Here is a 15,295-nt window from a genome sequence, read left to right on the forward strand (position 1 = left end):
AGGAAGCTTTGACTGGAAAGACAGGAGATATGAACCACTTGTACCATAATGCAGGCTGACCTCCTGCTGTTATGCCTGTATCGTTTTCCCTTTAACGCTTTATCCCTTGCTCTAATTTCTCTGCTGTCATCATTCCAGTATCATAGGAAGATGTTTATCCAACCACTGAACATCTGTACGGACATACTGAGTTTTTATATGTCTTAGTGACGTAATCTGAGTTTATGAGATGAAACGTCTGCTAACTGCTTTCTTTCTTTCTCACTTTCATCTACTGGCTGCTTTGTCAAACAGTAAGAAACAGCTTACCTGTCACAAAACAGTCATATTTTATAGTCTTTGTTTAAATTCATAAACAACAAACAGAAATGTAAAGATTTGTGGGGTTACGGGGAGTTTGAATGATTAATGATTTAGAAAATACCTATAATAAAATACTGAAATAATTCTATGTTGTGGCTGTTTTTGACAATCCATTGTTTATTCATATGTCTGCCACTTTCATGAACCACCTCGGCAATATTGAGAGTTGTTAGGTACAGTTATGTCTTGCATTTTACAATACACTTCTGCAGGTAGGTCCTGCACTATCCCTGCTGCATATATCGATGTCCCTACAACTATAAATTGTCACTTTTACATATGTGTGGATTAAGATGCATGTTAATTTGTCAAATCAAGCGCACTATCACACCAAAGTATTAAAATACAGGAAACAATAATAACTACATCATACAGTAGAAATAAATATCTTTGGGTAGGCATCTAACTATACCTTGTCCAGAAACAGCTAAAGGAAATAAATACCTGTTTCCTCTATTTGCAAACTTTTTGCACATATAGGCTAAATATATCCTGATACTTAGCAGTTTTGAAATCTATAAAATATGTATGCATGACATTGCATTCATCTCATTGGCAATGTAGGTCAAATTATTTGAGACTGAATCTTGTTCTTCCTGTTCCTCCGGTGTTTTGCTCATACACTAAACCTCAAACACCGCAGAGCAAATCTGCAGCTAGACGTGAGGACTGAGAATGATACAGCATCTACAGTAATTGTGACATTTTGTAAACGACTCCACGCTGCGTTATTGCTCCCAGTCATCCCCGGACTGGTTTTAATGAAATGCAGACCAACAATTGATTTTCGCACTTCATGCCGGATTGTTTCACTTATTTCAAGAAGATTAAAGGAAGCGGTTCACGGTTGTGACAAACGTGTTGATGTGTGCGTGTCTCGGTGCTGACAGAGCTCTCCCACTGGTCTCTGGCCTCTGTGACCTGTCCAGGCTCAGTGTCACTACAAAAATGTAGCAACTCTGACCCCTGTGAGCTGCTTTTCTGTGACAGACGCACACATGACTTGCTCTGTCCAGGTCTACAGGGATTTGGAGGTTGGGTAGCCTACCTGAAAGAAAAGCATGGTCAGATGGAGAATGTGGGCAGGAACGGACAAACACGCCATGTTTCCGGCTATTTAGTCTGACTGCAGTGAATCACTTTTCAGAAAATCATCTACATCACAATCAAAGCTTTTCTATTGATCAGTGTTGATCTTAAAGATTTTAATTTACTCACTGGCCCATTGATACCAGATGTTAGTCACTCGTGCCCACATTGTGACAGTTTCTGAGAAACCGCAGAAAATATTGCAATATGCTGCAACTATAATGTGTTTCCGTCATTATTCATTGCATATTTTATTGGCATAAGAATCAGTGGATGAAAACTAAGCAGTGGGCTGGAGGAATGTATCACAACAGAAGATGCGTGTGTGACAGAGAGAGAAGCTCCTAAAAGTTACACGCAACGCATTTTTACTTGGATGCGTAGAAAATGTTTTAAAAAATATTGTTTTATGAAAGTGAAACACGATGAACGCAGATAGGAGAGCAGAGAGGAGGGCAAAGAGGTACCAAAGTTGGATGGACGTGTGCTAGAGCGAGAGCAGCTAAGCGGTGAGGTCAACTTAACGACTGATCCTTCAAAATGATGTGTCTGGTTGAGTTTTCATGCCCAGACAGGAAGGCTGTTTTAAAGGAGGAGCTTTTACTAAAAATCCCAATAGAGACCTTAAAGTCTTGCAGTAATGGACTGATAAGACCAAGAAGGTCTTCCAAATCTTCTAAATGGCCCTGCCACATCCTTGATGTTAGAATATCCTGGAGGTATTGAGAGATTTATAACTGTTTTCACGTTTAAGCCCCCAGCTGTTATACTCTGCACCTCTTCTGTGCTCAGTTTTCAGTTTTGTTACACGAGACAAAGCTCTGAACATGCAGGCACACGCACCCTGCCAGGCGTCTCCACTTCAATCAATAGTGGAACTACAGCGTTCCAGACCGTTATCAACTGGCTGGTGATTTCTTTTGTCAAGATATTGACACTGACAGTACAGGCAAAAAAAAAGGGGCTATAAGAGCTAATCTAGAGCAGGTTGTATGCAAAAAAACAGCCATTGTGTTTGTCCAGGGGGTTGTTCAGGTGCGTACTAATCAGAAAAAGATGGAAGATGATGACTGGAGTTTTTTGGGAGGTCCGACTCTAAAGCTGTACGAAGACAATTAGACCTCCATTAAACACAGGAAGCGTAACTCAAAGGCCTCATAAAAGTTTTCTCTGAGAAAACGGAGGAGGACAGCGGTGAGTCCTTTCCAGGGTAATGAAACTGCAAAACTCAGAGCGGTATAGCTTCGATGAAAAACTCTTGTGTCAACTCCAAGTGTGAGAAAAATGAACAGGTTACTGTTCCCACAGCTTGGGGTTTGTTGACCACCATCCAAAGTATACAGGGAGAAAGCGCCAGAGGGAGAAAAGAGAGTGATAGTTTGAATAGGATGCCCCTGTGGACATCTGGATGCAATGCAAACAATCCATAAGTGACTCGCATTGAGTCTGAAGGTGCTGCGCTCGTGTGTGAGGCGGCGATTTGTTTCCACTTGACGGGAGCAGAGATTTCACCAAGTATTCTAATGATCTGAGCTCAAGAGCTGGAGGTGAAAAATTGCTTTAACCACAGTGTTAATGATGATGACTGGTCTGATGACAGAGCTGTGAGTGACTCATCTAAGTCCTCTCAGTCTCACACACACACACACACACACGTATAATATGTACATATCATAAATGCACACGTCTACAGTTCATCAAATGCTGTGCTACTCAATGCAAACAGACATCTGTGAATGAATGTACGCACACACACAAAATGGAAGGATGATCTCACTCATGCACACCTGTGAACACACACACACACACACACACACACACACACACACACACACACACACACACACACACACACACACACACACACACACACACACACACACACACACACACAAAGTATCAAATGCACTGATATTCAATACAGTCTACTATGTGTACCATGCACACGGACACACATACTGTATGTCCAAATGCATGACACACAGACTGAGGGAGACATCTGGTCCTTGTTACCTGTTCTAGAGAAAAATCAAATCACCTACTTCCATTCTTCAGTGAGAGGTTTCCTGCAGCTTGACATTGGCTGTATTAATCTCATGGAGGACAAGTCTACTGAACTACAGAGGGTGAGTTATATTATTAGTGAATGACGATAACATGGACAAACGCTACGTTTTTAGCGTTTTACTGCAGGAACTTTAACACTGCTCAACACAGAAACTTGCACATTTTAAGTCTTAAGAAAGTCTAGAAAGATCGTACTTTCAGTAGTAAGTTTCTCGGCACTATAATGGCTTGTTTTATGGCTTGTAACGGGGGGACCCAGTAGGCCCTGCGTGTTTAGCCCTGCGGTGTACGAGCCACACTAGAAATTTACAGCACACAGGGGGCAGAACATGTGGACAAACTGTGTGCACACATACGCACATGTCTGCTTCTCATCACCTGCTAGTCTTCACAGTCACATACAAATAAAGAGATGTGATTCATGTGATCTGGCCGATATCCTATGTCTGCCTCTGTTTGTGGGGCCACTATTACTACAAATGCTTATTTGGGTTGTATGAGATGGTAACAAACAAGGTACAGTAAACAGATATTAAGGTTACAGGACTTGTTGCTTCTTTTTTATTGTCATAAATACGAGCTAGCGAATACTGTAAGAGTGCGTTGATACTGTCAATGTTGGGGAAAGAGAAAAAACGGATCTGGGAAAGGTGAATGAAAAAGGAAAGACAGATAAGAAAGAAAGCAAGAAATATGGAACGGATGAATTGAGATGTGACAAGAGGAAGGACAAAAACAGTGAAAGGGGAAATAATTGATGGAAAAATACAAGCCTAAGGGGGGGGGAAGAATGTGAGAATAGGGGTGAAGAAAAGGTTGATGTCTGCTGTGTGGAGCTGCTGTTCCCCTGCTGAACTTCTGATTCACTGACAGCGTCAGTCAACATCTCGCCACATGTACTCGTATAGATCGGAAGCCAACTACAGAAGAGAGGGAGAGAGAAAAATGCTCTGCAGTGTCTCTCATTGCTCTGACATCCACTTTTTATAGACCTTTCCATTATTTTCCAGGCAAATTCCCCAACTGAGAAGAGCGGCTGACCTGCCAGGGTGCAGGTTTATTTCATTTGGATCAAAAAATACTTCAGCTTCCAAAGCCCCCACGTTATTTACGTTACTCTCTTCAGTTCCTGCAGTTCTCCCTGCTGTTTTTGCACATTTGTTATCATGTTGTTGTGCCCTTATCCTTTCTATAATGTCTGTTAGTAGCCCAAGAGCTGTCACATTTCATGGAATATCAAGTGTGCACTTTGCATTGATCAGCCTCAATGGATTATTATGCAGTTATGTCCCCCTACCTCTGCTTTTCCATTTTAGCTTTTCACCAGATATAATCTCTAACAAGAGATGGAACTACACTATAAAGTGGTGCTCAAAAGGATCCTGTTGATGTAGGATCATATTCTCTCATGATTCTTCCACTTCATGTTTTTTACTAACTTCATAGAGTCTTTTTCTGAACAGGGTTGACGGTTGAAACAATAGACAATAGGTATGTTTTTTGACAACTTTGCATAGCATCCAGCCGAAATGTGGCCAATAAAAACTGTTTTTGGGGATTGAGACTGTGTAAAAAGACTTTCATCCATCTCTCCACCATAGTATCTGATTACTATCAAAGAAACATGCATCTGATGACATTCAGCTTCTCCGTTTTTGCTGCTCAGTCTTTGCAGAGTGGTTTAGTAAGTTGGTGAATACAGGAGTGATAACATGGTTTGTGGGTGATTGCCACACAGCAGCTTGCCAAATTATGTCCCCCTCACTAACAGCATGTTTCTGACTTTCATTATCTTTCTTGTTTATAGTGCAAGTGTCTTGTTAACATCCGAGACTGTCATGCCAGTGTGTACTTAGCTGGTGACTCATTACTGCAGTTTATTTTATATCTAACCTGGTGTGCTGTTGCTTTTTCTAAACTGCTATTATGTGATTTGTTGCCCTTTTAAGTTTGGGCTCTGAAGAGTGTTTAAGGATGTGTGTGTGTGTGTATGGGAACGTTGTAAATGTATGAGAGTTGAGGTGAGAGCCAAATCTAACATCATAAATGCTGAAGGAAATGAAGGGATGAGAAGGGAGCTTAAGCCACCATTTTATTTGCAGTCCTGAGAGGCAGGTGGCATTGAGCAAAGTATACTTTGACCTTAACACGTATACTATAGCCTGCATATGCTTGAGTAGCAGAGAAGAGCTGTCAGTATAAGTTTATCCATCACCCCTACTAGTCAATCAGTCAGGTAACAAAATTGGTCAGTCAGGCAGACGTTCAGTCACCCAGGCTCTAAGCATTTCGAAGTCAGGGTATCATTCACCAGTTAAGCAGACTCTGTGTCTCCGAGCACGGTGTTATTTTAGAGCTTTAACTGCTGAAACTCGACACATCCTCGTGTCTCACGGGAACCATGACACGAGAGAAGCTCCTCCGTGTTCTCATCCCAGGACACCATGCTCCTAACAGGCGGTATTAAGGGGACACAGTTAGAGACCCCTGGTGCTAAAGTGTTTCCTGACATTTTTATTTCCTTCACCCTAAAATGAAAGGCATGATTACTTTTGACAAGTGACAAGGACAAGATCAGTATGTCTGCCCTAACCTTGTTGACCTTATCTGGTGAGCTGTCACAAAGCTGTGTAATTATATGCACTTATAAACAACATTTAGCATGCACGAAACTTGTTATTTATTGCATTTGACCTGACCTCAACCCCAGCCTTAATACTCAGGCTACCAGGTGAAGGCCTGGCTTCTGTCTCTCCAGAATAAAAGCCAGTCTAAGTAGAAAGACGGAAGCTGTAGAGTGGAGATGGAGATGGAGTCCAGACCTGGAGCTGAGTCAGTCTCAGTCAGGTTTACACTTTAAATGTTTCTGGGTTACAGATTGGGCAACTTTGGGTGGGGGGTTTGTACTTGGACTTGTTGCTTGGAAATCTACAGCCCTTATGGATCTCTTTCATAGTTTCCATACATGCTGACATGTTGACATGTTCACCACATCCTCTTAAACAAATAAAGTGCACTTTTGTTTGGAAGGATCTTCAAATTAAGCCATAAACATATGCTGTGGCATGACCTTTAAAACCACCGGTATCCACTCCTCAGCCACTTCGTGACAAGCCTTGATGTTGGTGACAGACTGAGCTGGCGTGGCGTTTATAAGGAAGACTTTCAGGGGAACAATTGATGTGAAGGGATCAGCAAACAAATAGCTAACCTTCAGTAACCCCTTTTAGGAAATGATACAGATTACATAAAAGCAAAGTCCACATCCCACTAACTCTACCAACAAAGGCAACCTCTGCGGTTCACTTATTGAAACAAACAAATCCCAACCGTGCACTTTAACAACTCAAACTAGTAAAAATTTTATCTCCCAGAGTCACGCCAACAACAACGTTCACTCACTGAGAGCAACCAAGTACAAAGCTAAAGCTTGAGTGGTCATTGGATTCATGGCTTAATATTTCACACATAAAACAAGACGTTTGAATCATTAAGAGTTTAGAAGCTTGCACATGTTGTAGTTGTGCAAACCACAGAGCTATGTCATTTTTTCCCAGTTAATCTTTGTACATTTTAAAATTTGCAAGGCCGACAAGAATAGCAATTATTATAACTCCTTTATTCAATTCTGTCCTTGGACGAGAAACTGAACCCAAAGTGGCTCCAAGTGTTTCAGGTTTGTGAGGCTGTACTTCCACTCACTATGCATTTAACCCACTGAATCTACCCTGATGATTACTAATATGACTAATTATCCCTTTTAAAAAATCGTGAACTAAATCAGAGAACAATGGAAACAATCATGTTTGATCTGCTGCTGAGACTTTACCAACAGCAAGGTAATCACCATAGTCATTAAGGTTCATCCTCTGGGCACCGTGCATACCAAGACCAAAGACCAAACAAATGAGGTATGTCGATACCTCATATACAGGATACATGCACATTTATTTTAAAATGCAGATACGTCACAAGAAAAATGCTAGTACAAACTACATTTTAACAACAAAAAGAGGAAACTGATGCTACAGTAGATCCACAAATTAGACCCATGTGAATGCCAGGTGTGAAGAGGCCATTCTGCCCTCTGACCAGCAGTCAGCACGCAATCACAGAGTCAAGCCCTGCATGAATAGTATAACGAGTCGAGACAGGAAATGGCTGTGGTTACTTAAACTAAATGTTACATTATTAAAACATTATGTCATGAACCAGTGGTTTGCTCTTACATCCCCCAAAAAGCCTTAAATGTCAAGTGACAACAGTAAATATGTAGTGAGTCCATTCATAGCACATTGGTGAGCAGCTTCCTGGATGATTTTCAGACAAATAAAGCAGTCACTTCAAAAGCAAAAAGAAGCCATTAGTTACATCACAGACCCTCACGAAGATGCTTCAGAGGCAAAGATTCAGCCAGAAGGTCTGCGTGACTCAGCCTTAAGTTATTTAGAGGCCAAGTCCAGAAACACTGATTGCAGGCATTCCTCTTGTTCTCTCCTAAATACTTTTGTGTAAAGAGAGTGAAAAGAGTGAAATAAGAAATTGGATACATGAACGCAATTCATCACTTTTCCTCACTTCATTTGTTCCTGCCATTTATAATTATAGTTCAGTCATGATTAAATAAAATCTAAGTATTTTCAATATATTTATGATCTGCAATAGCTATTTAACAGGTTTACATTAAGTAATTATCCCTCCTGCCTACAGTAATTTTGATTGGTAGTGACAGAGCTCACCACTCCCACACTGGATTCAGCCAAAGCACAAGAGGTTCAGTAAACAATTCAGTATGAAATCAATTGAACGTCTGCATTAACTGATAACAGACTCACTGTTTACTCTCTTCACGTTGTGTCAAGTTACTATTCTACTGCTGCTGCTTCGCATTCAGTTCTCACATAGAAGTTGAACAGTGAGATGAAGTATGTGTAACAATGGTAGATGTCCTGTCGGTAATTCAGTTGGGTTTCCCTGCAGAGCATGACGCAGTACTGCAGTTGAATGCCTGGCTGTTAGTTGTACTATTTGTTTGGTCTGGTGTAAATTACATATTTTGGCTCAAGCCATTTCTCAATTTCAGTTTGTCTAACAACAACAGAAACAGTTAAAGAAGTTTACTGGAAAGAGTGATGGGGATACACTGCCCTCTGTCCTCATGAGGGAGGATACTGTAGAAACCAAAGATGCTCATTGCTTATGAATGTCAAGAATACAATGGATTACACAACAATAATGATCCCACAGGGACAGATGGATCATTGTGGCAACACATGCAGCATAAAGTGCGGAAGCAATAAAAATCAATCATGTCTCCCTGACATTTATCATCATCCCTTATTTAATCAGAGCAAGAGCCTCACACTCTGTATATTTATATTGTAGGTGTTATCTGCTTCAGTGATGAGCCATCCAGGGATGAGATTTAAAACAAAACAACATGCCAATCAAGTGAAAGGATGGTTTATTGTTCAGCTCATGTCAGAGCTGGGCTCTGTATTTTGATAGCAAGGACTCAGAAAGCAGCAGAAAATGCACGCTCATCATCACAAACCTGCTATAACTGCCAGCACAGACAATACAGAGACAAATCATACAGACTCGTGTATAAACACGCAGGCTCACACACACTCACTCAGTCACTCAGAACCTGGGTACGAGCAATGTATATTTGGCTTGGCACTCACTGAGCTCTGACCTCCAACGAAGACAGAGTAAGAGCATGAAGTGGGCAGAACAATGGAAATGTAGAAGTGAAGCTGATTTACCCTCATCACTGTGAAAACCGCAGCGAAGGAGAAGGAGACCTGCGGCCAGCAGTGCCTTTGTTTAGATGGTGATTGTAGCAAAGGTTTACCCCTGCACAGCACCGCAAAGCTCTCTGAGACAGAACCATTACATTTAGCAAACACTCTCATCCACACCAGCACAAACTGAGAGCAGCCGAATGAGATGCACAGACAATCAGCAGTAAAAGCAACCATGTGTAGGAAGTGGAACGAGTCCGAGTCACAGTGCGCTGACACCAGGTCGGACAAATTTGTCTCTGTTTAATAACTACAACTTCAAGCTGACTCATGTTAGCGCAGCAATAATTTAAGAACCACATGTACAAGAATTACATTCACTGTTTTGATAGCAAATAAACTCAGTTTATTTGTGAATGTGTGAATTTTTCTAAACGGTTAACTTGTCATATTAAATCTTTGGAAATATTACGTTTTCCCAGATTATTTGAATATGAGAGTTTAGTACCGGGAGAGGAAACTTGAGAAGAGGACCAGAAATGATGGGAAAATGCGCAGCCTGTCTGATCGCTGCAGAGCTGTGGGTAGAGATTAGACGGACCAGGTCTGGGTCAAATACAGTTTAAAAACATCAGTTGTTCGTTCACAGCGTAGGAACTGTAACGAAGCATGGCAGGCCTGTCAAGCTTTGGATTTCTCCACATGCATTGCGGCGCATGTGGAGAAATCACATAATGGGTATATAAGGAGTTTGGGTGGGGGGGGGTGTTGCCTTTTTAAAAAACGCTTTTGCAACATCACAAAAAGACAGAAAGAAATGCACTTAACAGCTTATTGTTCTGCTCTAATAACATGCAGTTGTTTGCTAAAGCCAAGGAGCGACGTTAGCGTGTGGTGCTTTTTATTCCCAGCACAGCTACATTACCCGTTATGAAGGACAGTGCAACGTTATGACATCATCCTCATTCTAAAATGTCTTTTAGTCTTTAAGAAGATGTTTAAGGTTTTAATGTTTAAGGTTAAACATAAACAAATCAAACAAAGTTATTTTTTTTTTTATTTACAATATTATTTTAAATAATTAGTCAACACAATGAGAATGCTTATTTTGGGCATTTTAAATTTAAATCAAATTTGTGAGTACAATGTGCTGTATGCAGATATTAAGCATATTTACAGTAATACCAACTAACATAAATCTAGTTATGGCTTTTACCGCTGTGTGCTGACCTGTCAGTGAAGTGAAACCCAGAAGCTCAAACAATTCAACCTGTTATAACTTGGGCAACATTATTTCAGTGAGCAGCTCTCGCGGAAAATGAATTCGAGGTTATATTTATATACAGACATAGTGGATCAATCTGGGCTTGTTTGCAAAATCTATGTGATCCAGGTTTGTGCCTTGAGAAACACGGCGAGGAAAATACGACCTCATCAACTCCGACTCCTCCAGCTCTGCACATCTCACGTAGAGCCAGAAATTAAACAAGACGCAGAGCCTGCTACAGTCTAACCTTGACAGTAAACAGATCAGATTGTCTGGCTTCACACCAGACTTAGTGCCTCGTTTGTTAAAGGATCTTCTTACTCCAACAACCAAATCCAACCCAAAGTTTGGCTTCTGAAGAAAGTTATATAAACATCAAAATGAGTGATTTCTAGTGTGAAAGTCTTACAATCTGCGTTTCAGGATGCTCATACAATATGATATCAAATGATAGTTCCATTAAATTTAACCCCCGGAGACTTAATGTACATTTAATAGAAAGAACGAAGCCAATCCCTTCAAGTAATATATCATATTTTCAATAACTGCCCCATATATGACTTTTCTCCTAATTTAAAAAACGCTTTGTTTAGTGACGTCTTCTGACCCAGTCTTCCTCCGACAAAGCATTAAAAATAACTAATTACATCGCATCCTCTTCTGTCCGGTTACTTCTACTTTTTAGGTTATAATTCAGGCCTAACTCCCCGAGGGGGATGCCTTCCCCAAATGTTTTAACTCTGGACCCAAACTTCCCAAAGTTCAAGTTCTGTTGTACTGTCACGGAGCCAGGACGGTGGAATTTAGCTCCGTGGAGATGGAGAGTGCAGTACAGGCAAAGTAGTGTACTGTAACGACCAAGTTGTTGACATTATCCACCTCTGTTTAAAGAAGTGACACTAACAGACTACAAAATGAAGTTAGAATTGATTGTCCCATTAGACTGAGCATCAAAGAGGCACAAGTAAAAAAAAAAAAACACTTGACATCTTAAGGAGTAGCTACTGTTGCTTGACAAATTACCACACTTATACCAAATGGATCTTCGCTCTCTGAGTGATGATCTGGAGGAAATTATTATTTTTCTCTCCCAAGTAGCTCTGTAGGGTTTCAGAGAGGAGTATATACTGTGGGGAGCTCTGGAAATGACACAGTGGGGTGGTTTAGTGGTTACAGAAACTGTTCCACAACCCCCAGAAAGTTTCAGGTTCAGTTCTCTCTAAACGCATCTGCAGCCACTTGTCCTGTCGGAGTATTCTTAAGAAAATCGCTGTTCTGGGAAAAGACGGTCAGCTCAATACCAAAATATGAACATACACTGTACAGTAACTCCCTGCTGTTTCACTCAGTGACTTATCAGACTGTTAGGGAAGGGGTGGTTGGGAGTCTTACCTGAAACATGTGCTGTTCTTGCCTCCAGCTCCGACACAGGGATACTCCACTGTCAAGATTTTATTTTCTGGACAGTCCGTTCTTAAAAAAGAAAGTCAAATGGAAACAAATATGTTTGAGTAACTTCTGAGTAATGACTGAGTCATCATTTGAAATGATATTTACAGGAAAGATTTTACACTACCAGTGTCTCTCTTCATCTGTTTTATATTTATGTTCGTTGAATAGCATGAACAGAAAGTGGGGTTTTAGATTGTTTGTTGGACAAAACTTCACTTTGGGTTCTGCAAAATCATGACAGGCATTTTTATTGTTTTCTGATGTCAGTGCTCTCTGGTGAACAAACTATACAGTGGAGACACTGTTGCCAAATCACCTCAAACACATAGTTGGTATTTCTTTCCTGTGAGGCTTATTATCAGACAATGCCAAAATACAGTGGTAAGAGAAAGTATTTAAACCTTTTCAAGGTTTTCTGCAATAAGGGACATAAAACATGATCTGATCTTCATCTAAGTCAAGAGTATTAACAAATATAATGTGTCTAAAGTAATAGCACCAAAAAAAAATCAGATCTTTTCATGTCTTTCATGTCAGGCATTAGCATAAGTTGAGGAAATTCGGTTGGATGTGTGGAATAGAGCTATTTTGACAGACAAAAACCACTCTAACTTTTTGGGTTTGCTCAGTACAAGAAGAATACGCTTATGTGAGCCATGCCAAAAGGAGCTTTTAGAGGATCTAAAGAAATAGAATATTGAATTTACATGGTAAGAGTTACAAAGCGATGACAAAGACTTTCACCAGAAATTCATCAGTCTACATTTAGGCAAACAATCTACAAATGGAGACACATTGGAACTGTGAACAACAAACACTCATCAATGGGGTAAAGAAGCAACCCAGAGAGACAGCCAAAGATTTGAAGGCATCATTGGAACTGGCTAACATCTGTGTTCATGAGTCTACAGTAAGTAAAAAACTGAACTAGCAGCCTGTCTATGCCAGGACACCATGAATGAAGTTGCTGCTTACTAAAAAGAACATTGCTGCACACCTGAAGTTTGCCAAAGAGCACATTTATGCTGCACAGCAGTATTGGCAAAATGTTTTGTGAACTGATGAAACTATATTGAACTATTTGGAGAGAACACACAGCACTGCATTTGGTATAAAAAGGACACAGCACATCATCATGAAAAAATCATCACAACTGTAAAGTACGGTGGAGGAAACATCATGATTTGGGCCTTCTTTGCTGCATCGGGGCCTGGACGGTCTTTCAGTGATTGAGGGAAAGATGAATTACCAAAACATTCTTCAGAATAATGTGAGAATATCTGTACGTCAGCTGAAACTCGGAAAAAAAATTACATTTATCACATTTTCTGACATGAGGTTGACATACTTGACATACTTATTCTTGCCACTGTATCTACAACAAGATAATAATGGCCTGCACTGAGCTGGCTGATTTACTGGTCTAGCTCAAAATCATGGAGCAAACATTAAACATCTCTGGTTACATTAATATACATTTTACAGACAGGGACAATATCAATATTGTGGTGTAGTCATGTACATCCTATATATTGTTTCAAATAAACCAGAACAGGATCTCAAAGCTATTGACACACACTGTGTTTGTTCTCCTGGAGCCATCCCATTGTTACAGAATCCTAAATCCAAAGGGGTGTCCCATAATGAGGGGTTTAACCTGTTGCTCAGCGGTTTGCTCCTCACATACACACTTTCCTCTCCTCAGAATAATGGCTGCATGTGCTCCACTCACATCCTCTCCTCACCTCCTGACCTTCTCTCTCCGGGCATCTTAATGGCATCTGTCTTGTTATGTCTGAGCACAAGCAACATTTGGCTCTGTTGTAACATCAGTTGTAACCATTTGGAGTTTCCCCCTTGTCTTTTGCATTTCCTTGGAAATCGGAATAGATTAGACTCGTTACAGCTGTTCATCTAGGGGTGTCCTCCTTGACGGATTACTCACACATTTAGTCCTACACCACAAAAACACAGACTACCCTTTAATATGGCTTCTGGCGCTGTGTGCTGACCTGACAGTGATGTATAAGAGTTGAAATTATTTCCGAAACAAACGCGGTTGTGTGAGTGGAGTGGATGTTGCCAAAGCGTTTACTCAAGTTTACTCTAACCGGAATCTTTCAAACCACTCCGCATTAGTGAGCTGTTATTATGGCTCAAGTCAAACTAATTACATAATAAACTAATTAATTCGTTTCTAAAATGCCTTAGCGGAGTTTTGCGACATGCTTCATCACCACACTGCCACTCATTCACAAATATATAAAGACATTTTAGTCATTCACTCATCAACTCCCTTAGACTTACTTCGAGGTGTCCACTGCAAGCGTCGTCCTGATAGAGCTGGCACCGGATTCCCACAGGAGAACAACACAAATTGCGCCAAATGGTAAAATAGTCGCACCATAAAGCTGACCCATGTCCCCTCTGTGCGCCGGGACAGATGATCCGTTCAAGTGAATAACGCCTTCACATCAGCAAGACGCTAATGTTTTCATCTGTCAGTGAACCGCGCTGGAAGCGGTCTCTAAGTGTCTGTAATCCCTGTCAAGGATCCCGCAGAGGTGGTAAGCGCTCCGCTGTGCGTCCGAAGCCCTGTCCCAACTTTACGCACTAAGGCAGAGACCCCTCAGAGAGCTACTGAAGGGTTTACAGCCCAGCGTGTCTCACCAGTCCCTCTGGATTTACATTCCTGCCTTTAAAATAGCGACTGAGACTAAATGAGTATCCAGCCCATCTGCTCATTGGTGGTGATGACGTATATAATCGGCTACTGATATAATAATAATCATGATAATAATAATAATTATGTCCAAAATCGCTCTGAGGCTTATGAGATTCAAATGTCTTAGTTGGAATATAAATCTATGAGCTAAAGGAATTGACTGAGCTGCCCAGTGAAAATGCAGAGAAACATTTAAGCTTTTAAATTTGGGCAAACCCTGTTGTGTGTTTGATACAGTCGAAGTGATCATTTACTCACTGACAATAAAAAAACCTTTTAATGAGAAAAGAGAATCAAATTGCAAACTAAATGAAAATGTACTTAAACTCCAAGGTAAAACAGATGCAGGGGCTTCTCCAAATTCCATATATGTGCAGCAGAGTAGCTCAAAGCAGTTTCACCATGTTTGGATTTGATTTTGGGAACAACCAGCGAACCAGTGCCAGCCTCTGAGGTCTTATGTGTTGCTGCTACATTTTGGTTCCAAACCACTGTGAGATTTGTAAGGGAGCAGGAATTTGAAATCACTTCTTTGACAAATTTAAATTTAGTACAGAGATTTGATAACTGGGGTAATGTGGTCTT

At 40.7% G+C, this 15,295-nt stretch overlaps 1 protein-coding gene across 1 annotated transcript in view; it reads right to left on the minus strand.

Moving 5' to 3' along the window:
- Window positions 1-14,639, minus strand: part of LOC113173981 (collagen and calcium-binding EGF domain-containing protein 1-like) — a 28,931-nt gene extending 14,292 nt beyond the window's left edge. The window contains exons 1-2 of the mRNA XM_026377594.1: window positions 14,293-14,639; window positions 11,926-12,006 (exon numbers count right to left, since the gene is read on the minus strand). Of these exons, the coding sequence (XP_026233379.1) occupies window positions 11,926-12,006; window positions 14,293-14,405 (194 nt within the window). The 5' untranslated portion in view covers window positions 14,406-14,639. The remainder of the gene's footprint in view (window positions 1-11,925; window positions 12,007-14,292) is intronic.
- Window positions 14,640-15,295: the final 656 nt, after the last annotated feature.

This window comes from Anabas testudineus, chromosome 3, assembly GCF_900324465.2.
Source record: "Anabas testudineus chromosome 3, fAnaTes1.2, whole genome shotgun sequence".
NCBI classification, from domain to species: domain Eukaryota; kingdom Metazoa; phylum Chordata; class Actinopteri; order Anabantiformes; family Anabantidae; genus Anabas; species Anabas testudineus.